Here is a 24354-nt window from a genome sequence, read left to right on the forward strand (position 1 = left end):
GGCAGCCCCACATCACCATCTGTACCATGGGGACAAACAGGTCACCTTCGGTCCCCACTGCCAGGCTGCCCCACACCAGGCCGCAGAAGCACGTGCTGGGCATGACCGTGGTGCTGCACCGCTTCGTGGTGCCATCCAGAAAGGACCCCGCAGCCCCCGGGTTTAACCTAATGCTCCGTCCCTTCTCCATCCCGCAGCCATGAGCATCCCGACACACGCCGGGAGTGCCATGACCTGACACAGCGGGGATGGAGACCTGCTCCCATTCTGTCAGTAGCTATAAATGCACTGGAGCAGGGCTGCCAGGGGGGCTGTGCACCGACCCGCACCGAGCAGCCACGGCTCACGCATGCCCCGGGTCCCACACTGAGATGTCCACCCTGTGCTGTGCGGATGGAGGGGTTGGGGAGGCTGCGGGTGCGGCTCAGTGCTCCCCTGCAGCAGGTACTGCTGGCACTGTAACCAGGACCCATGGCACTGGCCCCATTGAGCGGGGCTATGGCATAGAATCAGAGTGGTTTGGGTTGGAAGGGACCTTAAAGCTCCTCCAGCTCCAGCCCCTGTCACAGACAGGGACCCCTTCCGCTGGAGCAGCTTGCTCCAAGCCCCTGTGTCCAACCTGGCCTTGAGCACTGCCAGGGATGGGGCAGCCACAGCTTCTCTGGGCACCCTGTGCTAGCGCCTCAGCACCCTCACAGGGAGGAACCCATTCCTGGTGTAACCTCAATCTCACAGAGGGCTCTTTCTGCCCCGTCAGCTCGCGGCAGCGCGGTGCTGCCGAGCGGGAGGCTGGAGCTGACAGGCGTCACAGAGATCACCATTGCCAAGTGACAGTCACAGGCAGCCAGTGCTGGGTCACCCAAGGGCCTCTCCCCTCCCTACACCACCAGGGAGCACGGGGTTCAAACCCCAGTGACCTACCCTGCCCCATTGCTTTGCATGAGAGCATCCATACAGGACCAGAGCCAGGTCCACCCCCCCCCCCCCACCAGCAGCCTGGTGGCCTCGCAGATGCAGGGACCAGCACCATCAGCTCAGGGCAGGCGATGCTGGCACCGGACACTGGGGCTGTGCTGCAGTGACCGGGGCAGAGGCAGCCCGGTGAGCTCAGAGCAGCTGCTGTTGTTCTCCCATCCCGGACAATAGCCCAATGTCCCACGCCACGGGGCATTGCATCGGCCCTGGCACACGCACAGGACCCCATTGTGTCCCCACTGCGGCACAGCGCTCACCCGCTCCCACCGGCCTCACCAGGGGAGAGCCCACCGGGAGCACTGGGGCATCCAGGGCAAGATCCATCCTCCCATCCAGGGAACCCTGCTTGCCGCAGGGGCAGAGCCATGGGATGGGAGCAGCCGGGACAGGCAGTCCTGCTCAGCCATCGCTCCGTGGCTGGCAGGGAATGGGGCTGCAGGAGCAGAGCAGCATCTTGGCAGAGCCATCCCTGGGCAGGATCCAGCCTGGCCGGAGGGTCCCAGCCCGGAGCCAGATCCGGTCAGTGGGAGCTCGCCCGCTTCCTCCCACCACAGGGCAGATAAAGCATGGCCTCCGCAGGGGCCACGGCACCGGCCAGGGGCAATCTGCCAGGCAGGATCCAGCCAGGGATGGTGGGAGCAGCAGGACAGGGTATGGGGATGGTGACAGCACAAAGCCGGGTGCCCGCATGCAGCAGGGTCCTACACATCCCCCCCAGCCCCAGGAACTCAGGGCACTGCGGTCACTACCGGTTCCTTTTATTCTTTCATTTGTACATACACGGTATAAAACCTGCTCTTGAACCGCCTGCGCCAGGCCAGTGTCAGCACTGCCCGGGCAGAGCAATGCCACAACAGTGGCTGCCCAGCACGGACACACCAGGGCTCAGCCTGGCTCACGGTGAGGGGGGGGCCAGACCCACGCTCCCATCAGCATCCCTGGGAGCAGCCTGCGGCAGGGATGGCCAGGGGCATCCCCCCATTTGTAGTGTCGAGTATCCGGAATGGATCCATCCATCCATCCATCGGAGGGATGGGGAGCGAGCCCCCATCACAGCACAGGGCTGGAGGCTCTTGGTCTGTCAAAAGTCCCCAGGAAGCCCAGGGAGTCAGAGCCTTGTCTGAGCTCCCGAGCCAAGTCCTTCCTCATGGGAAACCTCCCCTCCGTTAAAACCAAAAGCGAGAGTAAGGAAAGTTAAGTACAAATCAGAGAGCAGTAAAAACGGTACGGTGGAAAAAAATAGATATATTACTAAAGGGGCTAAAACTCAGAAGCCTCGTCTTTGCCAGCCCTATATTGCTTTACATGGGCAAGAGGGGGCAGAAGAAAAGCTAATATCCAAAGTCCAACAGAAGGAACTGAAACAGAGTCTGCTTTCTGCCCCCGGGATGTGCCGGAGCCCTCCGGGGGTGTCAGTGCCCCCATTCCCAGGAGCTGAGCACTGTCCTGCTGGGATGGCGAGAGGGAAGGAGGCATGAGTCCAGTCCCCCCGGTGCCACCTGGTGCAGCACCGGGACATTCAGCCCCATGTCCAACCACCGCAGATGAGAACCAGAGCCTTCAGCGCCCGCCTCTTATACTCTGATCTCATCATCATCTTCATCAGCGAACGAGAACTCCTTGTCGGGGTGTTTTGGGGGGCCCCCCCGCTGGCTCAGGGGCACAGGGACGGGGCTGCGCTCCTCTGGCCCCGAACTGCTGTCCCTGGGGGGGCAGCGAACGCCGCGGGACGGGCTCTGGCTCATTGGGAGTGCTGCCGGGGAGCCAGGCAGGGTGGCGGCATCCTCCTCCTCCTCCTCCTCCTCCTCCTCCTCGCGGCTCTCCTCCACCTCAGGGTCTTCATCCTGCTCCCACTGCTCCTTATCCATGATGCTCAGGACGTCGCCGAGCATGGAGGGCCCCAGGTCGATGTGGAAGGACATGATGGACTCGGCGTGCTTCATGCCCGCCCCGCTCCTGGCCACCACCACGGGCAGCTCCGTGATGTCCCCGAAGTCGCGCTCGTCCAAGCCGGGGCTCAGCGGCCCCGCGGCCGCCCCGTTTGGGCGCTGCTGCTCTTCAGGACTCCCCTCCTCGGGCAGGTTCTTGACGGGGCTGGAGGAGAGGCTCTTGGGCAGCTGCCCCGCGCTCCGGTCCACGTCCTTCTCGTTGAGCTGGGGCAGGGACACCGCGTTCTTCACGAAGAGCGCCGAGTCCCGCAGCGAGCCCAGCATGTCCCGGCGGTCACCGCGCGTCACCGACTGCGAGCGCTTGCTGCTGCGGAAGCGACGGGACAGGAGGCTGGGCTTGGAGGCTCCCGGCTCCTCGCCCATCTCCATCCCCGGCTCCCCGGCCTTGCTGGTGAGGAAGGAGGTGTCCCCAAAGGCATCCCCTGCCCTCCCCACGTGCATGGTGTGGCGGAAGTCGCCCAGCGGCGCGCTGATCATCTCGGCCGTCAGGTCCGCCCGGGAGCGCCGCTTGGAGTGGGCAGAGTTGGACACGAGCTGCTTGAGGATCGGCATGGCGGCGGGGGGACGGGGGCTGCGCCGGGGCGGCCGAGACGGAGCCGGGCGGTGCTCACACCGATGCGCTGCGCTTGGGATCCCGCCGGCGTCACAAGGGGTCACTCCTAAGGGACAGCAGAGAGGGACAAGGTCAGGCTTTGAGGACATGAATGGGCACAGCCCTGCCGGCACCGGTCCCATGACCCCGTGCACGACATCCGCTCTGCTCCCCTGGGAATAGCATCCATATGCGGAATCATTCATGGGGACGTGTCCTCAGACACCCCGAGCTCCCCACACCCTCTGATCGAGTGGGTCCCAAACCCTACCAGTGGAGCAGACAGAAAGGGTCACAAGAGAAAGGCCTGGGAGCAGGGATGTTGCAGGATGATCCCCAACCCCGTGCCCCACATAAATGGGCACCAAAAGGGATGTGGGGCACCGCAGGCACCCACCATCCCCTCCCGCACAGCCCCAGCTCACCGGAGCCTCCGAGAGCCGCGCGCCAAGAAGATGCCTGGGATATTTTTTCCCCCTTTTTTAATTGGAAGCAAGCAGGGAGGAGCAGACGCCAGGAGGAATTGGAAACAGACGGCAGGAAGTGTGTGAGGAGGGCGTAGAGCCCCTGGGAGGCACCGCCAGGCAAGCAGCGTGCTGGGGGGAGCCGGGATGGGGACGGGCAGGCACCCCACGGGTACCATTCACACCGGGCAGGATGGGGACACGGGGACACAGCCTTGCTGCTGCCTCTGAGCACCCCAAACCCCTCCATGCCGCGGCCACCTCACTGTCGTCCGCGCTGTGACTCAGGGGCGGCAGCAGGGATGACTGCGGCGGAGCGGGATGGGGGAAGAGCCCTGTTCCTCCTTCCCACGGCCACCTCAGTGCCACCAATGGTCCTGCCCACGCAGGAGGGGACAGGGACAGAGACCACGGCACCGCATCCCTGGCGCCGGGCAGCCCCAGGTGGTGCCGGGGGAGGCTGAGGGGGAGGAAGGGCTCAGCCACACGCTTCCTCCCTTCGGGCACAGCCGGCGACACCGCGGCCCCGTGACACGCACGGGGAAGGGGCTGATGGCAGTGCTCGGTGTGAGCCTTGCGGTGGGGACCCCAGCCCCAGCATTGCCCCCCCCCAGCCCCACGGTGCAGCTGAGTGGCTTTGCAGGGCAGCGCTCACAGCACAACCCCAGCACCACCCGCTCACTGGACACTGCAGGGGACCACAGCATCAGCCCCGAGCTCCTGGCACAGCTATGGGAGGGTTTCTGCCCCACATCCCACCCCAAACCCACCCTGGGACACCCATCTGTCCCCCGCTAAGGCAGCAGGACCTCATGCAGGCTGCAGAAGGAGGGACTCTAACCCCATATGTGGGGGCAAAGTCCCAGTGCCCAGCCCTTCCATGCAGCGCTTCCGCACGGAGCCGGCCAGCGTGGGCCTGCGGAACGTGGGGAGCATCCAGTTCATCCTTAGCAGTTGTGGGACCAAACACAACCACTCTGCCTTCTCCACTCCCTCAAAGCAGGAGCCAGGATCGCATCCGTGTGCACAGCCCCGCCGCTCTCCCCTTGCCGATCTGCTTCCAGGCCGGCATTCCTGCAGCCTTTGGTTTTACATAAAACAAACACTCCCGGCGAGCTCCCCGGCTGGGCCAGGCAACCGTGCTGCTGATTTAGGCCATCTGGGGACTGTCCTGCCCTCCTATTTAGATTTCGAGGCCAACTCCAGCATTTGCGAGATACTTCGCAAGCCTTGGCTTGGGGGCCAGCGGGAGGTTGGAGCATCCCCCAGCGCGCTGCAGCAGCCTCCCCGGCCAGGAGCTCTCCATGACCCTCACAGCTCCGAACCAGCCACCACGTCCCCCCTTGATGCTCCTGCCCACGAAGCCTTTTTGTAGTGGGCAAAGTCTCCCCCGTCCCTCAACGCTCTGCTCCCCAGGAGGGGATGGCAGAGCAATGGGATGCTGCTGCCTGGCTGCCAGCCCCGTCCTGCCCAGGGGAGCGGGACACAGAGCTCTGTTCTCCTCCTCTTCCTCAGGGAGAGCAGATCCTGTGACATTCCCACTGTGGTGCTTTCACAAAGGAAACCAGGCCAGGGCAGCCTCGCTGCTGCTGCCTCTCAAGCTACCTACCAGGGAAAGCAGCTCTGTAACCCGAGAGACTGTGCAGGCAGGCAGGCTGGCAGCGCTGCCATCCTGGAGTGAGCCCAGAGCACAGCCAAGTCCCTGCAGGACTTCGGGAAAGGGGAGGAATGAGACCTGCAAGTCTGGCTTGAGGACAAGAGGGATGAAGCGTACTGACAGAACATGCGCTTCTTCCCACATTTCAGCCCTTTGGAACCACAGGCTCCAAGGAGCGAGAGCTTCAGGTCCCCATGGACATGATTTCATCCTGCTTGCAGGACAGTGGATCCTGCAGCCAGTGTGGAGGCTGGGACAGCCCTGGGACTGTGGGCCCTGATGGTTCAGGCTTCCCACAAGACCCCTTCATCCTCCCCCTCTCCCCCTGCTCAGCACCAGGCACCCACAGAGGCACAAGTGGCTTAAAGAGAGACCCCCATGAATGGGTGCACACAGGGGGGATGCTGGGTCCAGCTGCGCTCCCACACATCCTGCCCCCGGCTCATCCCGCTCACAGGCTGGGAGAGGGAAAGCATCCCAGCCAGCCCGGCCGGCTCCAAACGAGCTCTGCCGTGCACAGCACCCCAGGCAGCACCCTCCAGCCCAGAGATCAGAGGATGCTCTCCCCACCCTGCTGGGCGCTGGGGCAGGGGCTGCGCTGGACCGGTCGAGGATCCGGATCCGGCTCATGTGGCCCTTTGATGTTGCTGCCTGGCAGACAGGGCACGGATCACACCCCGCCACCGCCGGCCCCGGGAGGGGACCAGCCCTTTGTCACACCCTCACATGGAGCTCCCCAGCGACTCTTCCCGGGACCCGGGGGCAGGCGGTGCTGGTGGTGCGGGCAGCCCAGGCGCCCCGGTGACAGCCTCCTCCCGGCGCGGTGACAGGCCTGGTCCTGTCCCTTTCATTGGGACGCTGCTGAAGTTCAGCCCTGGGATGCACGGAACAGCCCCGGCAGCACCTCTGGAAGTGGAAAGTGAGCCGGCAGCAAGCCTCAAAGCCAGGGCCAGCAGACGGCTCACCAGGGTGGGAGGAGAAGCTCGGCTCTGGCCAGAGCTGCCGGCACACCGCTCACCGCCAAGCTGGGAACTCAGCACCCCAGCACCGGTGCCAAAAGGAGAGCAGCGCTCCCCAAGGAGCTGCCAACAACGAGGAGCTAGCCAGAGTTCAGCACAGAACTCTTGGCAGGACACGCCAGAACACGCACAGGACCATAAATCCTCCTGCTACGGGGCCACGAACCAGCCGGCGGCTCTGCAGGACGAGGAGGGGACCCTTCCCGGGGGGAAAGGTTATCTCCTCGCTGGCCCTGGCTCCGTCTCTCACAACAACAGGGGCTGGCCGGGCTCCGGCAGGATACCGGGGCTAAACAGAACCTCCCGACCTCCGCGGGCTCCAGATTCCTGCGGTTTTTGCTGGGCTGGACGGGAAGTAAACAGGCACATGTCCCACAGCCCGGCCACGCACCCGGCCTGCGGGCAGGGCCCGGCACCCCGCAGCATCCAGCTCGGGGGGGGCCACAACCGCGGCGGCTCTGCTGCACTCACCACAAAACCCAGGAACAAAGGCAGAGTCCGCCGCGGTCAGCACAACGGGGCCGGCCTTGGCGCGGGGCTGCCCGGTGGGGATGGAGCCCCACGGCTGGGTTAGCCCATGGGATGGCGTTGGGTGATGGGGATTGAGGCCAGCGTTGCTCTCCCAGCTCCCTGGACCCGAAGCCACTGAAGCTCCCCGGTGTTAAGTCTCAGCTGGATTCGCTCCATGGTATCTGGGGGAGCTGTGTGCTAAACAGACTTGTTTACTGGGTGCCCAGCTAGGCAGCGAGCCCTGTCCCGAGGCGCGGAGTCTCGTGTTCCCATCGCTCCATGCCTCAGTTTCCTCTCCCACACCATTAACGATCCCAGCTCCCTTCCCGATCCATAGATTCGGCACTCGGAAACATCCATACTGACCGCAGCCACGGCCGGGGTCAACCCAGGGCGAGTCCCGCTCCCCATCAGCTCCCCCAGCACCGGGGCGGGTTTGGGAGCCAGCGCCTACTGCGGGAGCAGCCACAGGAACAGCAGGGATGGAGCGCAGGGCCGGCAGCCCCGCTCCCGGCCAGCGGGATGATGAACCGGGGAGGGGATTTCGGGCGGCCCTGACTCAGCACCCGCGGTGCCCAGCCCCGGGGTGCCGCTGGACCCGCTCCAGCGCGGGGCGGATCAGCCCTTCCGAGAAGGGCCGCGGGCAGCCACCGCCCCGGCCGCGACCACCGCCGGCTCCGGGTACCGCAACCACCGCCGGTGGGACCGGACGGAGCACGGGGCGATCGCTGCCGCCGGGGCGGGGTGAGCCGCCCCGTGCCCCACGCTGGGCAAACACGGAGCCGCATCCGGTTAACTCCTTCGCCCGACGGACCGGCCCCACGGACGGCCGGGGAAGGGGGTAAGGGGAGCACCGCCGCCCTCAGGACGGTACCGGAGCGGGGCTTGGGGCAGCCCCGGGGACCCCGCCCGCCGCTGGACAATAGCCGAGACGGGGCCCGGCTGCCTCCTCCCGTACCGAGCCGGACCGGACCGCATTGTACCGCATCGTACGGTACCGTACCGAGCCGAGCCGCACCGGGCTGACCCGCGCCCCCCCCCGTACCTGCGCGCCCGGGGCCCGCCGCCGGTCCATGGCCGAGCCGAGCCGGAACGAAACTGCCCCCCCCAAACCGCGGCGGCGGGCATGATGTCATCGCCCCGCCCGGGCCAATGGCGCGGCGCTACGTCACTAGGCAGTCCCATACCCTCCATTCAAACCCGAGTGGGGTGGTGGGGGGGTGTTTCTTGTCCCAGCCCGTGTCATGAATGGAGCCCCCGAGTGGGGTCTGCAGCCCCTCCTGGGCCAGGGATGGGGGGTCCCTGGTGCATCCCCTTTGGGAGGGTCCGGAGTGGGGTCCCCGGGGGCAGAGCAAGGGGCTGGCAGCACCCCGGGAGGAGGGAGGATGGGCAGAAGCGGGGGGTGAGCGGTTCTGTTTAATTAAGGGGAATTAAGAGCCGACCTGAGCTGCGGGAGGTGGCGGGTGCAGCCCCAGGGCAGCACCGATGTCCCTGTTCCAGTCGTGACCGTGACCGCACACTCCTCAGCCCCCCAGCTCTGTCCCCACCCAGCCCTGCTGCTCCAACCCCGTCGGGGAGCCGGGAGATCTCCCCCAGGCCGAGGCTCCGTTGGGTGATGGGTGACCGGGAGGTGATGGTGGGGTGCCCTGTGCTCCCCCCGTCCCCTGCGATGTGCTGAAAGGGAGAGTGCAGGGCTTCGGAGCAGCTCTCGGGGATTAAATGGAGACCTTTGTGGGAGAAAAGGGGCGGGAGAGACCAGATTATCCCGAATCTGCCTAATGCGGCGTTTCTTGCGTATTCCGGAGCGTCTGGCGGCTCTTCGAGAGAGCCAGGCTGGGGCAGGGGGGTGGCGAGTGGGGTCCTGGGGTCCCCCGGCCGTGCCACCCTGCGGGTTCGGAGGCTGGGACACGATGCTGCAGGGACCAAAGATGTCCCATGTCAGTGGCGCAAGGAGCTCCATTCCCCAGCACCAGCTCAGGGGCTGTGGTTTTAGCAGCAGCCGGGTGCTCTGATGGCTCGTCCAGAGCAGACGCTTCCCTGCAGGGGAAGGGCAGGAGGCTGCTCACGGCATAACCATGGAGCTGCTGCTCCTGGCACCGTGGAGGAGCTGTTGTTGGCACCGTGGCCAAACCACCCAGGGCACAACCTCTGCCCACAGCCCCGTGTCCAGCACCACCACACCAGTGCCTGCAGTCTCCTTTGCAGGCCCTGCTGCTTCCTTGTCTCACACCATTTCCATAGCTGGTTTGTTTGGCAAATTTGAGCTTCCTTGTTTTCCATATGGGGAAACCGAGGCAAGAGGCAGAGCCCCGCGCTCACAGTTGAGCAGGGTCCCCTGGGAGCCACCACTGGATGCAATAGGGGTTTGTTGGTAGGTGAGGAGGAGGAGGGTTTGCCTGAGCCCCCAGGAGCAGCTCTGCTCACCCATGTGAATCACAGCATTGCTCGCCTCACCTGATGCTGTCATGGGAGCACGGCGCTGGCTGAGACAGCGCGGTCAGGAGGGATTAGCATCAGCGGGAGGTGGGGGAAGGCTCCCATGGGCTGCCCTGACTCCGGCTGGGAAGAGCAGGCACCCACTCAGCTTCAGAAACCGCCTCAGAGGGACAGGCCCCTTCCCTCTCCTCTCCTCTGCAGCACCTCAGGCCGTGCAGAGCCCCAGGGCTGGATCCAGCAGCGGGGTTTGGGTGCTGGGGGGCTCGGGAGCGGGGGTTTGCATCGTTCCCCCCCCCCCCTCCCTGAACCAGTCACCGGTTCCTTTTACTGCTTCTCAGCGGCTTTTGAAAGCAGAGAAGAAAGAACAGGCTTGAAAAGCGCTTTGAAAGGCAGAGCAGGGAGAAGCGCCCGAGTTTCCCGGCAGCCCCATCCCCTCCTCCTGCCTCAGCGCTGCCAGCTTTGTCTGCCAACACCGCCTTGGCCACGCAGGAGATGCTGCAGAGGGAGCTTGATGCTTTCCCGGAGCCCCCTTTCCACGCTGTTCTCCCAGGGATGAGCAGTTGTCCGGCTTACTGAGGGGCATCACCCGCTCAGCGCCCACGGGTGCCAGGACAAGCTGTGTGCAGGTTGGGGCCCGCTGTGGGCAGGCTTGTGGCGCAGATGGCTGCAATTTCCAGCAGGGATGCTCCCCTGGCCAGGAACAGGCTCACACAACCCATTATCTGCCTGGGGACCCATCACCTGGCCGTGCTGCAGCCACCCTGGCTTGTGCTGGGGGATCAGCAGCACCCATGGAAAGCACCTGCCCTGGCACAGCTTTGGCACAGGGACCCCTTTGGCCATAGCAGGCACCCACGTGTGCAGGAAAGGGTGCAGAGACCTGGATCCACCTTCTCCATCGCTCTCCTCTTCCTGCTGTCCTGGGAGGACTCATCCTGCCTCCAGGAGCCCTGCAGCCAGGCATGGCGTGGGAGGTGGAAAGGCCTGGGGCATGTGGGGCTCTGAGGATGCACTGAGTCCCAGTGATGGCAGGAGGGGCTGTTCCTGTCCCCATGGCAAGGGAAAGGTGGGGACACTCGGCTGTGCCCGAGGGGAACTGGAGGAAAAGGAGAGCCCAGGCTGCAGGGCTGCTGCTCCTCCACTGCCCACACCAAGCGTTTCTCTTCGCCCTCATCACTCCTCGCTTGATCCAGTCTCAACCTGGCGAACAAACTGTTAGTACCTGGCTCCTCCAACGCCAGCAGGCTGCAGCTCAGATACACAAATAACGATAACTCACAGGATTCAGCCTGGTCACCACCCTCATTCTGGGCACACAAGCATCTCCCCATCACAGCGAGCGGGTACCGCTCCAGAGCTGCCCATCCACAGGGCAAGGTTGGGGATGCAGCTTCTGTCCCGCTTGGCTCGCCCAGTCCTGATAAGCAAGGGGGGCTCTGCCCTTGGCTGAACTACAAGGCTCCACCGAGCAGCAGTCAGGGGATGTGTCAAGGCCAATTCGGTCCCCAGGGGCTGATTGCTGGCGACAGCTTGCCCTGCACAGAGAGCTGGCAGTGCAGGCAGGGTGCAGGCAGCACAGCTCTGCCTGGAGGGACTTCAGGGAAGAGCTGGTTGTGGCAGCAGCGTGGGGAAAGAGGTGGCTGTGCTTGGCAGGGAGCACAGCATCCTCCCCCGCGAGCCCAGCCAGGCCGGTTGTATCTGTGCCGCGGGGAAACTGAGGCAGCGCAAGTGAGCAAGAGCTCCCAGTGGTGCCAGTGGCACTCAGCCCATCTCTGCTGTGCCCACACTGGGCTTTGTGCCCTGGGTGGCTCCTGGACCAAGCCAGGGAGGTTCCTCGCGGAGCAGAGCCACGGTGGGATGTGGGATCTGCCACTTCCTTGGGTGCTGCATCCATGCACTGTGGGAAACCACAATAGAAAGTGCTCGTTCTGGGTTTGCCACCACCGCTGCCACAGGGCCCCGGTGCTCCGGCCACAGCCACACTGGTGGCTTCACCGCCCGGCCCAGCGCCAGCTCCAAACCTGCCACGGATGCTGCTGCACCCTCCGGCTTCTCCTACTCATAGCTGGAGATGAACTGGACTGGGGCAGGCAGCAGGGCTTGGGCTCTGCAGCATCTCACTGTGCTGGGGACCACATGCAGACCCCACGCAGGCACCTCAAGCATCCCTTACACAGGGAGCATCCCTTGCATGGGGATTATCCCATGCACAGGGAGCATCCCTCACATGGGGAACTCGCCTGCGCCACTCAGCTCCCCAGACCTGCTCTGCCCCATGTCTCTGGCAGCTCCATGCCCCAGCCCCAGCAGGAGGAAGGTCTCTATTGCACAGACCAGGATGCCTGGGGCTGGAGCCAGACTGCAAACAAGGGGCAGGATTTGTCCATGCTCTGCTCCCATGCAAATGCCTCCACCCAACTGGGGTGCTGGGGCTCCTTTTGCTGCCCAGATTGTGGACGGGCACCCCTGGGTGCTGTGCACCCTTTAGCACCAGCTTCCAAGTGGGTCAGATGCTTCACCCACCAGATGTGGCTCCAGGGCCACCACCATGTGCCATGGGGACAGTAGATTGTTGGCAGTGATGGCACCAGCATCCCCCATTTCTGCCCAGACCCTTGCTCACACCGGGGCGAGGGTCCAGGCATGTGCCTACAAGGGGCTCAAGCCCCTGGTACTCGTAGTGCCCAGCCAAAGAAGCCAGAGCTGGCACCAGGCTGAGCCACCCCCCTTAGCTCCACATCCCCCTCACCTCCATCCCCACACTGTTTGCTGCCGGAGGGGTGATGGGTGATGGAACCCAACCACATCACCTGGATTTTCCTGCCAGACCTGAAGGGCAGAAGCAGGCAGCGAGAGTGGAAACCACCCCAGGAGAAGCCTCCAGCGCTGGTGATGCCAAAAGCGCACGGTGCATCCATCCACCTCCCTCCTTCCCCGTCCCACCACTGGGTCACCCTTGCCCCTCCAGCTACAGACCCCAGTGGGATGGAAACCTGCAGGGCTACATCCATCACTGCTCCCCGTGCCATCCTGAGCCACATCCTGGCCCCGCACCTCTGCCTGGCTCCTTCCATGGTGCCGTAGGGCTGCCGCGAGCCCAGGTAGGAGAGCAGGACAGACTGACACATCCCAGCAGGGTGACAGAGAAGTGAGAGCCGCTGATCCTCAGGCTGTTTATTGGCATCTCCCTCGGCTCAGCCTGGCTCAGCAGTAGGCACTGCGGGGGTTTTGCTATGCAGAGACCACCAAAACAGCCCTGACCCCCCTGGGCATCACCACCCATCACATGTCCCTTGTGCTCCATCGAACAAAACCCCATTAAAAGAGACCCCAAATCACCAGCAATGCAGGGGGGGTGTGTGGGGTTGTGTGTCTGGCTGCTGCATCACCCCATCTGAGCCTCATCTGGGGTGCAAAATCAGGGGGGGTCATCAGCACCATGTGCACCCCGGCAGGGCGCTCCTGGGGTTCAAGTCCTGGGCACCAAGGGAAGGAGGAATCAGTTGTCCCCTGGGTTCCTCGCATGTGGGTGCCCCTTTTCCCAAAGGCTTGGGGGTCCTGGGGTGGGGTTCCATATCCAGAGGCTTTCAGTTGGGGTCTCTGTGTCACCACCACTTGTCCCCACGTCCTGGGGGGACCACAAGCAGAAGGGCTGGGGTTTGGCACGGTGAGATCCCCAGCACCCCATAGGGACCCCAGCACTGCAGGTCCCGAGGGCAGAGTCCGGTGCAATCCTGCCAGCATGGCGAACCATTCCCAACCTTCCTCGGCTGAGCAATCCATAACACAGGCAAAGAGCTGGGTTTTGCTCCGCAGGGAGGCAAACACCCCCCATGGCACCGAGCCCTGGGGCCCTTCGGCCTCTTCCTCCTCCTCGCTGCTTTATTCCTTAATTTTGGGTTTTTTTCCTTTATTTTTTCCCTTTTTTAGATATATTTTCCTCTCTCCCGTGTTCTGCTTCTGTTTAAACATCAAACGAAAGAAGAAAACCCGGCGATGGGAGCTCTGGAGCCGGGGGCCAGGCTGCTGGGCGGGCGGTACAGGGTCCCGGGCTGGCTGGGGGGGTTGCCGGGGGTCTGGGGGGTGGGAGTCCTGCTGGCTTTGGGCCGGAAGAGGCTGCCCTGCTGCGTGGAGGTGCTGTTGGGCAGGGCGGCGGGGTCGGGCTCGCCGGAGTCGCTCTCGGTGTAGCTGTAAGCCTGCGCCCGGGAGATGCCCTTCTGCTGCCGCCGCCACGAGTTGTAGTACGTGGGGTCGCTGATGTAGTGGTTCACAAAGGAATGCGCTTTCTGGTGGCCGGGGTCCACCTCGTACTCGCTGTCACTGCCCTAAAAGAAGGGGAGAAGAGAATGAGCACAGAGTGAGGGGCATCACCCCCCCCGGCCCCAAACCGGCTCGTTGAGGGATGCTGGGGAGCGCATCCCAAAAGCCTCGCGGGGCTGCGGCACCGCTGGGGTTTGTGCTGCTTTCCAAAGCTGAACAGAACGCACACAAAAGGGCAATGGGGCCCCTCGGGGGGTCCCTGGGGCCGCGCTCCCCCCCCCCCCCGGCAGGCAGGGGGTGTTTTTGGGAGGCGCTGCCTTCCCGCTGGCTGTAATTGGATTCAGCCTCCTCCATGCGCACAAAGGGCCCATTGAGGGCCATGGGGAAGCTGCCCCGCGCCAGCGCCAGCTCCCGCCGCTCTTCACAGCTCCTCAAAGAGCCACTCGAGCCCCGGAGCCGGCAGCGGGGCCGGCATCTGCAAAGCCACAGCCAGGGCAGGCAGCGAGGGGGGACCCCTGGGGCTGGGCACCCCCATGCTTGGGGACAGCGCTGGGGACCCCAAGGATTGGTCCTTGGGTTCAGCCTTGTCTTTTCACTCAGCACCCAGCATCCATGCCAGGTGATGCTCCCGTGGTGCCCATGGAAGCTGCCCATGGCCACAGATGCCCCTTGCCCCAGCATGAGACAAAAGTGCCATTTTCCAGGGTTGCCACCAGTAACCGGGCAGCAGGACAGGCCCCAACCCCACTGCCCTCCCATCCCCTGTCCCCAGCAGCCCTGGGTGCACCCCACGGTGCCACATCCCCAGCACACAGGCCAGGGGCTGTGCCAGCTTTGCTTTGGCTCCGTGTCACGATGCCACGGGGGATGCTGCTCCCTAAAAAGCAGGAGAGCAGGACCGGCATTGCCTTTCCCAAGTGCACAGCAGGATGTGTGCGGTGGTGGGCGGAGAGCGGTCTTGGTGCTCGGGGAGGGCTCCCAGCATTGTCCATCCTTTCCTTGTGTCCCTGTGTCCCACATCCCCATCTCCTGGGTGGACACCTGAGAGTCGGAGACCTCAGAGGGTTTCTCGGTCAGGCTGCTGCTCTCGGCAGGGATCAGGTCATTGTACTTGGTCACATCCTCATCCGAGTAGTGGAGGCTGCCGGGGCTGGGCCGTGGTGGGGACCTTGGGAACAGAGGGATGCTCAGTGCAAGTCCCCCCACTGGGGCTCTGCCACACAGGGATGAGCCCAGCCAATCCATGGGACAGGCTCAGGGAGCATCCCTAAGCCACATCCAGGCCCTCCCAAAGAGCCTGTCCATGGGCTCTTAGGGATTCCCAGCTTTTCAGGCTGCTCCGCATCCTTGCACAGCAGGCTGGTGCAGCGGCTTCAGCGCATGGCATTGGGCAGAATGGGGTCACTCCTGTGGGATGCCAGCCTCCCCAGCCCCATTCCCATCGCACAATGGACCAGGGATGAAAGGTCCCCCCTGCCCAGCGGGTTCCTACCGGGTGTAGATGCCGTTCTTGCGGCAGAAGGAATTCTTGATGGAGAGGCGCCGGTTGTTGAGCTCCAGGGCTGGGAAGCTGCCCTCATCCAGGCTCACCATCTCGCCGTGGTTCAGGGCCGTCGCCTTGGAGCTGTTCCCTGGGGAAAGGGATGCTCAGGCTCCCCCCCCCAGAACCCTCCCCAAAGTGGGGGGGGACGGGGGGGGACCTGGAATGGCCCTGGTAGGGTTGTGCCAGCTCCGGTGTGCACAGACCACAGCCAAGCATCAGCCTCGTGCCAGCGCTGCGGCCGTGCTGAGCCTGCTTTGGCTCTCACCCGACCGGCCCCATTGCCTCCAGCTCCCGGCTCTGTTTGCTTAATGGGAGGTCTGGATTTTCCCCACAATTTGAGCCTTGACACAGCTAAGAAAACAGAGCCGTGTTTGAGTAATCCCAGTGACCTCTGCCGAGCCCTCACTGGAGGCTGCCCTGCCTCCGGAGCCGCAGCAGGACAAGCCACTATTTCATCCTGAGCTCCCAGCGCCCTCCAGGAAGCCTGAAGTATCTTTATCAGATGTCACAGGAGGAGCTGAGCCCTGAGGCAGGATCCCACCATCCCACTCGCCCCAAAGGCAGGCAGGGAGGCTTCGATGGGGTCACAGAATCCCAGCCTGGTTTGGGTTGGAAGGGATCTTAAAGCTCCTCCAGCTCCAACCCCTGCCACGGGCAGGGACCCCTTCCACTGGAGCAGCTTGCTCCAAGCCCCTGTGTCCAACCTGGCCTTGGGTCAGGGCTCTGCATCCCGGAGGGTCCCATTCACCACCCACCAGTGCTCACCTGAGTCTGACTTCTTGGAGTACTTCTTGCTTTGCCCGCGGATGATGAGCACAAAGACAAGCAGGAGGATGAAGATGAGCCCCACGAGGGCGATGACCACCAGGAACCACCACTCCTCGTAGAACGGGTTGGCTTTCTGGGCTGGGGCACAGCAGGGAGGATCAGAGGGGGATGAGCATGGGAGGGCAATGGATGAGGACACCCTCATGCTGGCCACTGGCTACCTGACACGGAGGGGGAAGGCGTGCTGGGGGTCCCGTAGCCATAGTCGTTCACAGCGATGACACGGAAGTCGTAGCTGACCCCCTGCTTGAGGATGTCCATGCTGAAGGTGTAGGAGGTCACCTCCTTGGGGATGTCTTTGATGAGGATGTCCCAGAGCCCCTCGTCTGGAAGAGAGAGGGACCTTCGGAGAGGTGGGGCTGGGGGAGCATCCGGACCTCTGTACCCATGAGAGCGCCAGCATCAATGAGTGCTGCTCCACTGCTCACCAGCCCCTTTCCATCAGCCCCAGCAGCATGGTCCTCATGGACCAGCACACGGCTGACTCCCCAGACATCCATGTCCTAATCCCAACCCATCCTGTTGCGTGGCCTGGGAGAGCTCAGCGCTCCCTGCCTCAGTTTCCCTTTCTCCTGAACCCATCCAAGGTGGGGATAGAAAGCGGAGCGGAGCTGCAGTACCTGAAGGACGGGCTTCAATGACGTATCTGGTGATGGGTCCTTGGCCGGGGTCCCCGCTGGACCAGTGGATGGTGATAGCTGAGCCATAGCGGGAGATGAAGGGCTCGCCGGGGGGACCAGGGGCACCTGGGCACCAGAGCAGAGCTGGAGGCACGCGGGTACAAACTGCACGCACCACGCCAGCCCCAGTGGCACTGGCCCCCATCACATCCCCTCCCTCACCCCAGCACAGCATCCCCCCCCATACCTTCCCCAGGCCCCGTGGTGATGTTTGCCTCAACATCCGGCCCATAGGCAAAGGTTTTGGCTCGGATTCGGAACTGGTACGTGACGCCCTCGGCCAGGTCCTTCACCTTCATCCACAGCGGGCTGTTCCCCTTCACGTCCACCGTCACGATCTTACTGATGCCTGCAGGGATGGAGGCTGAGCCGGGTCCTTCCTGGAGCCCACCCGGCTGCACCCAGCACCCCGGCCATGCCCTCACCATCCACGGGCATGCAGGGCTCATAGACCAGCCGGTAGCCCTCGAGGATGCCGTTGGGCAGCGGTGGCGGCTCCCAGGACACGTTCACTGATGTGGTGGTCAGCTCACTGAACCGGATGGATCCTGGGGCACTGGGGGCTATAGGAGGAGAGTGGATGGGGCCAGCTCAGTGCTTCCATTGGACATTCCCAGCATGAATCCAGCTCCTCTCCCTGTCTCCACCTTAATGGGGCTGGGGCACTTGTTATCACCATCTCACCACACCCCAATGCCTCTCCCCTGTGTTGTGGTGGGGATGGAGTCAAAGACCCTGCCAGGCTACCACGCACGGCTCAGGGGATGAGTCTGCTTGTCTGTCCTTCTGAGACCTTCATCCTTCCCAAATCTCAGCCAAGACCTCCATCTCCATGTGTCCCCAATACACAAACCCTCCGGGGTATCTGATGTCTGCTTGGGAGCAGGAGCTGGCACGAAGGGGCATCAACTGAGCCCCCCTATAGAAGCTGGACCCACGGAGATAAGGGGTAGGAGGGTGCTGGTGTGACAGCGAGGGGGGGGCCATGCCGCGGGCCCCACCTGCCTGCTGCGTGCGCCCCTTCACCGGGGCGCTGCGGGGCCCGTCTCCCGCGGCGTTGAAGGCGGCGACGCTGACCCAGTACGAGGTGAACCCCGTGAGGTTCTTCAGCTTCACGGCGCGCTCCGGCAGGAAAAGCGTCTTCACCCGCTCGCTCCCGTTCTGGCGCTGCGCCTCCCAGAAGTGGATCTGCAGGAGGGAGGACGGGACCTGGGGGATGCAGGGATCCAGCCCCTCTCACCCTCCCCGGGCCGCGAGGGTGCTGAGGCGCTGGCACAGGGTGCCCAGAGAAGCTGTGGCTGCCCCATCCCTGGCAGTGCTCAAGGCCAGGTTGGACACAGGGGCTCGGAGCAAGCTGCTCCGGTGGAAGATGCCTCAAGCACGGGGCTCAGCATCCCGGCCGCATCCCAAAGGCATCCCAAAGGCATCCCAGGACCGAGGGCGCCACCTGCCGCCCTGCGACCGCCTGGCACCGGGATGGGACTCCCGGTATCTCCCCGCACTCCCAATGGCACGCTCAGCATCTCCCAGGGCACCCAAATCCCCCCCAGATCCACCAACACACACAGCATCGCTCAGGGGAGCTCAGCACCCACCAGTGACACCCAGCATCCCGCAGGATCCCGGCCCCCTCCCGCGTCCCGGCTCAATGGGGGTACCTTGTACCCTTGGATGTCCCCGTTCTGGCTCTCCACCGGCGGTGGCTCCCAGGTCACATCCAGCTGCGTGGCCGTGGCCGCCTGCACCGCCACGTTCCGCGGTGCACCGGTGGGCACTGTGCCGAGGGAGGGGACAGCGTCACATCCCTGCAGGACCAGGGACGGGAAAGCCCCCCCCTTGATGCTGAGGGCATCCCTTGGCCTGGCACACACGTGGGAGAATGGGGCACCCCGCAGGGCCCCACCGTGCTATGGACTCACCCGCTTCACCCACAAACACCTCATGGGGGGGACTGGGGGGGCCCTCGCCCACCGCGTTGTACACGCTCATGCGGATCTCGTAGCGCCGGTGCTTGCTCAGGTCTGTGGGGGAAAGGGGTGAGTGGGGTCCCCGCTGCTGGGGGGCAGGGGGGGGGTCCTGAGACCCCCTGGGTATAAAGGGGGTGTCTCCAAGGAGCAACAGGAGAGGAAGGCAGAGGTATCCCTGTGCACAGGCACTGGGCTCACCCTGCAGCACAGGCAGGCAGAGGGGACACACACAGAGGGTGGCAATGGGGGACATGCAGGGGATGGCACGGAGGGCAGGGGATGGCACGGAGGGCAGGGGATGGCACGGAGGGCAGGGGAGCAGTGACTTACTGTCCAGCTCGTACTGGGTGAGGGACACCTCGCTGAGGTTGTGCACGGCATAGACGGCTGGGAGCCATGGGGCAGGGAGAGCAGCAACCGGTTAGTGCCATGGCACGGGTGGGATCCCACCTCTGAGCACCCACCGCTGCATGGCGGCCCACCCCAGAAAGGGCCCTGGCACCCTCAGGTGCCAACGGGGCTGTCACAGCACCAAGGAGTCCCTGAGTGGCACAAGCTGGGTCTGGGCATCAAGGTCACCACAGGGAGCAATGGAGAGTGATGGAGGGGACACAGTCCTGTGTTGGGCTCTGCCCTTGTCGCTCATGTCCCTGCTGCCCCTGGAGTGGACCCTGTTTACGTTGGGCTCTGAGGCCAGCAGCACACCCAACACACACAACAGGACATCACACCCGTGTTAGGTGGACACGTGGACACCTGCACTACAGGGACATGGAGCTGAGCACAGCGGGACTGAGCTGCTGCCATCAGGCAGGCACATCGGTGACCTGGCAGCATGAGCAGGCGCTACCTGACCCGACATCTCCAGGCTGGTACCCAGGAGAGGCCACGGAGCACGGGATGCTCCATCCTGCACCCGCCACCACTGGGCACCCCCAGCCCCACATCCCCAGGCCCAATGGGGCCAGCAGCACTCACGGGTGAGCTGTGCCCACGTGGCGCCGGGGTTGCCGATGCCGCGCAGGGAGACGCCGCGCAGGCTGTCAGGCACCAGCTCGCGGTACCGCAGGCGGAAACCCAGCAGGATCCCGTTGATCTTGTCCTCGGCCGGGGGCTGCGTGGGGAGGACAATGAGGGGCTGCTCCCATGGGGCTGGAGGCCCATCCTGTGGCACCCCGCAGGGCAGAGGGGACAGGGCAGTACCTGCCAGCGGATGAGCACGGATGTGGTGGTGTGCGGGGTGACGGAGAGGATGGTGGGGGCTTCCTCAGGGGCTGTGCGGGAGAAGTGGGTGATGAGGCTCCAGGGATGCCCAGGGAAGGGGGGGAACCCCATCTCCCTGCCCCAGGAGGTGCTGACCCGCCTGCAGAGTGGTGAGCGACTCTGACTCCTCGCTGTACTCGCTGTCCCCGATGTCATTTGTTGCCTTCACACGGAACTTGTAGGAGGTGAAGGGCTTCAGCCTGTGTGGGGACAGTGAAGCCAGTGGGCGATCCCATAAACTGCCCTTCATAGGATCATAGAAGGGTTTGGGTTGGAAAGGGCCTTCAGATCATGCGGATCCACTATCTCCCCACCACTCTCCATCACCCCCACCTTCCCATCAGCCTCCATCACCCCCACCTCCACATCACCCTCCATCACCCCCCATCTCCCTATCATCCTCTATCACCCTCATCACCCCCACCACCCCCCATCTCCCCATCACCCTCTATCACCCCCATCACCTTCCATCTCCCTATCACCCTCCATCACCCCCATCTCACCATCATCCTCTATCACCCCCATCACCCTCTATCGCCCTCCACACCCCCTTCTCTGTCCATCACCTTCCATCACCCCCACCACTCCCCATCTCCCCATCACCCTCTATCACCCCCCATCACCCCCATCTCACCTATCCACGACGAAGGCGGTGGCGTTGCGGCTCGCGGGGGCAGGGTGCAGAGCCCAGTCACCATCGGGCAGCTCGCGGCTCTGCACCGTGTAGAACCGGACCGGGGAGAGCCCGTCGCTGCCCGGCTGCCAGGACAGCAGCACGCTGCGGGCACGCACCTCCTCCTGCTGCGCCAGCGGCTTCCCGGGGGGCTGCGGCCGGGCTGCGGGAGGGGAGGGGCTGGAGGCGCTGCGGGCACCCCATGGGCACAGCCCCATGGGCTGGATCCCCTGCCCCGTTACCTCTCTTCTCCGTGGTCACCACGAGGGCTTCGGCCGCCTCACCCCAGCCCTTGCGGGTCTGTGCCGCGATGCGGAACAAGTAGGTGGCCTCGGGCTGCAGGCCGGTGGCCGTGTACTGCCGGGCGCTGGGCTCCAGCACCTCCACGGCGGCAGCGCTGGCCGCGGTGGTGTTGAGGCTATGGGTGACCTGGTACGCTGCGGGGAGGGAGCGGCACGGGGGGGCTGATGGAGCGGACACCGTCCTGGGGTGTCCCCCCACCCCGTGTGCATGGCTCCCTCTTCCATCCCTGCCCATGTGCTGCCCCGCAGTGAGGGGTTTGGCTCCCTGCGCGGGGCAGCTCACGTGCGAACACCAGCCCTGGGGTCTGAGATGCTCAGGGGATGCCAGGGAGCTGGGCTCTGCCTCCCCATGCGGGTCCCTGCACCCCATCCCAGCGTGGCACAACCGGGATGGCTCCCCACCTACCCAGGATGATGCCGTTGGGCTCCGCAGGAGGCTGCCAGATGAGCCGCACCAAGGTGGTCCTCACTTCGGGGAAGAGCATCCCCACGGGGGGCCCGGGCACTGGAGGGGAGAGATGGGGTTCACCAGGAAGTGCACAGCTGAGCATAGAGGAATAGGGGGATCACACCAGGAACGGGATGGGAAGGTCTTAGGCGCCATGGGGACCCCCAGCACCCCATTCGGGGGTCTCTGCCCACCAAGATGTTGCCACCCACCATCATCCAGTGTCCGCTCCAGGACGGGGGGCCGGCTGGGCGCTCCATCACCGATCCTGGTGAAGGCCAGCACACGGATCTCGTACAGCCTGTACTTGCCCAGCCCGGTCAGCTGGGCGCTGCGGGAGGCATTGCCCTCTGCCAGCCAGAACCGGGCACGTGTGTCCGAGTCCTTCTCTTTGTACATCACCTGCAACAGACCCGCGTGACACGGCCAGCCCCGTGATGGAGCTGGCATCATCGCTTGGAGGTGGCACAACGGTAGCAGCCCACCTTGTAGCCAAGGATGTGGCCATTGCAGTCTGCCTCAGGGATGTCGCTCCATCGGACCAGCATGCTGCTGGAGGAGGTGGCCACCACCGACACATTGCTGGGGCCAGAGGAAGGCACTGAAGGGGTGATAAAAGTCAGTGGTAGATCTGGCTGGGGTGGGTGCCCGGTGCCACGGGGTGGGCAGTGGTACCTGACTCCCGGGTGCGTCCCACCACCGCTTGGCTCCATGGCCCCGATCCGATGGCGTTGAATGCTTGGACCTGTACCCGGTACTCGGTCCACTCCTCCAGGTCCTCAATGGTGTATTCCCGCTCCACACGGTCGTGGATGATGTGCAGCGCTGGCTGCCCTCTCCCGTCCAAGCGCGTGTACCGGATCCTGTAGCCCACTGAGTCGGGATTCCCGTTGTACTCCTGCTCCAGGAGGGGCTAAGACCCATCCGGCAGAGAAGGCACCATCAGTCACGATGTCCCACAGCCCCTGTGAGCCCCTTGCCCATGGACATGAGCCATGGTCCCCCCTCACCATCCAGCGCAGCCACAGGCTGGTCTCACTGGCTGTCCTCAGGGTGACATTGGCGGGTGCCATGTCCGGGGGGGCCTGCAGGGTCTGGATCCTCCGGGAGGGCAGGCTGGGGGGGCTGGTGCCCACGATGTTCACCTGCCGCATGCGGAAACTGAGGAAGGAGAAGGGGGGGTCATGGAAGGGGACAAGGGGGCTCTGTTCCCTTGGGAGGACACCGCAGCATCGCGCTGGCCACTCGCCTGTAGTAGGTGTAGGGCTTCAGGTTGGGCACCTCCATGGACCGGGCATCGGGCTCATTTGCCAGCTGGTGGACGAGCCCCCACTCTTCAGCCTCACCGCTCTGGCCTGCCTATGGGATGGGAATGGGGTGAGCTGCCCCCCAACGCCCCATTATCCCCCCTTGAGCTGCCCCGTACCTGTGCCTCCACCTGCCAGCGGGAGATGGAGGTTTTGCCATCGTAGCCTGGGCGAAACTGGAGGGTGACGGAGCGGGGCCCGATGTTGGAGATGCCCAGGTTGGTGGGGGCACCGGGGAGCTCTGCGGGGACAGAGCAGGGTGGGTGGCACCGGCCGCTTGCCCCCGGCCCATTGGCATCCCCGCGGTCCCACACTCACCTGGAGGCACCCCTGAGGAGATGGTGGAGGAGGAGAGCTGGCCCTGGCCCTTGGAGGTCATGGCAGCCACCTCGATGGTGTAGGTGGTGAGGGCGGTGAGGCCGGTGACGCGGTACTCCAGGGTGACGTTGGGCAGGTAATGAGTCACCCGTGTGTTGGTGCGGTTGTATTCCTCCCAGGAGATCCGGTAGCCTGGAATGCACCCTGTGCTGTCACCCCCGTCACTGCCCACCCAACGGAGCTGAGTGGGATCAGGGGGGGATGCTACAGGGTGGGAAGGGGACCAGGGGATGATGCTGCGGGACAGGAAGGGGACCAACACAGGAGCTGGGTACCCACTGATGCTCCCTTACCTGTCAGGATGCCGTTCTTCTCCAGTGGCTCCTGCCAGCTGACCTTCAGGGATGTGTCCAGGATGTCACTGAAGCTGAGATGTCCCACGGGGCCAGGCACTGCCCAAAGACACCCAGGGCTCAGCACACAGCACCCACGGGACACCCACAAGGAGCACGCATGGAGGGGACCCCCCTTGGACAGGGCTTCCTGGGGCTCACAACAGCATCGCATTCCATACCCCCATGGGCATCCCCAGTGGGACTACGTCCCCCCCTCCCCGGGTGCATCCCATGGGAACACGGAGCCTCCCCGTACCGTCCTCGTGGGTGCGCACCAGCTGGGGGGGGCTGCGCGGGCCGTCCCCCGGCGTGGTGAAGCACAGCACCGAGGTGAAGTACTCGGCAAACTTCCGCAGCCCTGACACGTATCCCACATGGATGCTGTCCTGGAAGTTGGGCCGCACCGTCACCACCGTCGCCTCCTCCTCGTGCTCTGGCTCCCAGGCGATGAGCTGTGGGGAGAGGGAATTGGGATGATGATGTGGGTACCACCAGTTGGGATGACGGTGCAGGTACCACTGGTTGGGATGATGATGCGGGTACCACCAGTTGGGATGACGGTGCAGGTACCACCCAGTTGGGATGACAGTGCGGGTACCACTGGTTGGGATGATGATGCAGGTACCACCAGCTGGGATGATGATGCCGGGTACCAGCATCCCCAGCACACACATCAGCACCACAAACACCATCCTCTGCACATCTCCGGCCTCCTCTTATTTATTCAGAGTTGATTAAATATCAATTAAGGGCGCAGGGAACACTTGA

General features: G+C 64.2%; 2 protein-coding genes across 4 annotated transcripts in view; both read right to left on the reverse strand.

The window, feature by feature from the left end:
- Positions 1-1717: 1717 nt before the first annotated feature.
- Positions 1718-8280, reverse strand: CDC42EP4 (CDC42 effector protein 4). Its single transcript, XM_065693845.1, has 2 exons — positions 8212-8280; positions 1718-3583 (listed from the first exon to the last, which is right to left on the reverse strand). Exon 2 carries the CDS (start codon positions 3474-3476, stop codon positions 2550-2552), a length of 927 nt encoding a protein of 308 aa, XP_065549917.1. The 5' UTR covers positions 3477-3583; positions 8212-8280; the 3' UTR covers positions 1718-2549.
- Positions 8281-12761: 4481 nt separating this feature from the next.
- The window catches only part of SDK2 (sidekick cell adhesion molecule 2), a 43666-nt gene continuing 32073 nt past the window's right edge, over positions 12762-24354 (reverse strand). The window contains exons 19-45 of one of the 3 annotated variants that reach the window (XM_065693543.1): positions 23843-24038; positions 23545-23643; positions 23192-23383; positions 22993-23114; positions 22816-22925; positions 22577-22727; positions 22242-22479; positions 22052-22167; positions 21779-21968; positions 21525-21623; positions 21059-21253; positions 20778-20979; positions 20240-20343; positions 20084-20154; positions 19859-19994; positions 19211-19267; positions 18833-18934; positions 18572-18687; positions 17915-18101; positions 17339-17476; positions 17101-17262; positions 16854-16979; positions 16395-16559; positions 16171-16311; positions 15355-15493; positions 14919-15030; positions 12762-13927 (exon numbers count right to left, since the gene is read on the reverse strand). In XM_065693543.1, the coding sequence (XP_065549615.1) occupies positions 13574-13927; positions 14919-15030; positions 15355-15493; positions 16171-16311; positions 16395-16559; positions 16854-16979; positions 17101-17262; positions 17339-17476; positions 17915-18101; positions 18572-18687; positions 18833-18934; positions 19211-19267; positions 19859-19994; positions 20084-20154; positions 20240-20343; positions 20778-20979; positions 21059-21253; positions 21525-21623; positions 21779-21968; positions 22052-22167; positions 22242-22479; positions 22577-22727; positions 22816-22925; positions 22993-23114; positions 23192-23383; positions 23545-23643; positions 23843-24038 (4020 nt within the window). In that variant the 3' untranslated portion in view covers positions 12762-13573. Of the gene's footprint in view, positions 13928-14903; positions 15031-15354; positions 15494-16170; positions 16312-16394; positions 16560-16853; positions 16980-17100; positions 17263-17338; positions 17477-17914; positions 18102-18571; positions 18688-18832; positions 18935-19210; positions 19268-19858; positions 19995-20083; positions 20155-20239; positions 20344-20777; positions 20980-21058; positions 21254-21524; positions 21624-21778; positions 21969-22051; positions 22168-22241; positions 22480-22576; positions 22728-22815; positions 22926-22992; positions 23115-23191; positions 23384-23544; positions 23644-23842; positions 24039-24354 lie in introns of those variants that run through there. The other 2 variants (XM_065693542.1, XM_065693544.1) reach the window with 2 other exon arrangements.

Source organism: Lathamus discolor, chromosome 13 (assembly GCF_037157495.1).
Source record: "Lathamus discolor isolate bLatDis1 chromosome 13, bLatDis1.hap1, whole genome shotgun sequence".
Lineage (NCBI taxonomy): Eukaryota > Metazoa > Chordata > Aves > Psittaciformes > Psittacidae > Lathamus > Lathamus discolor.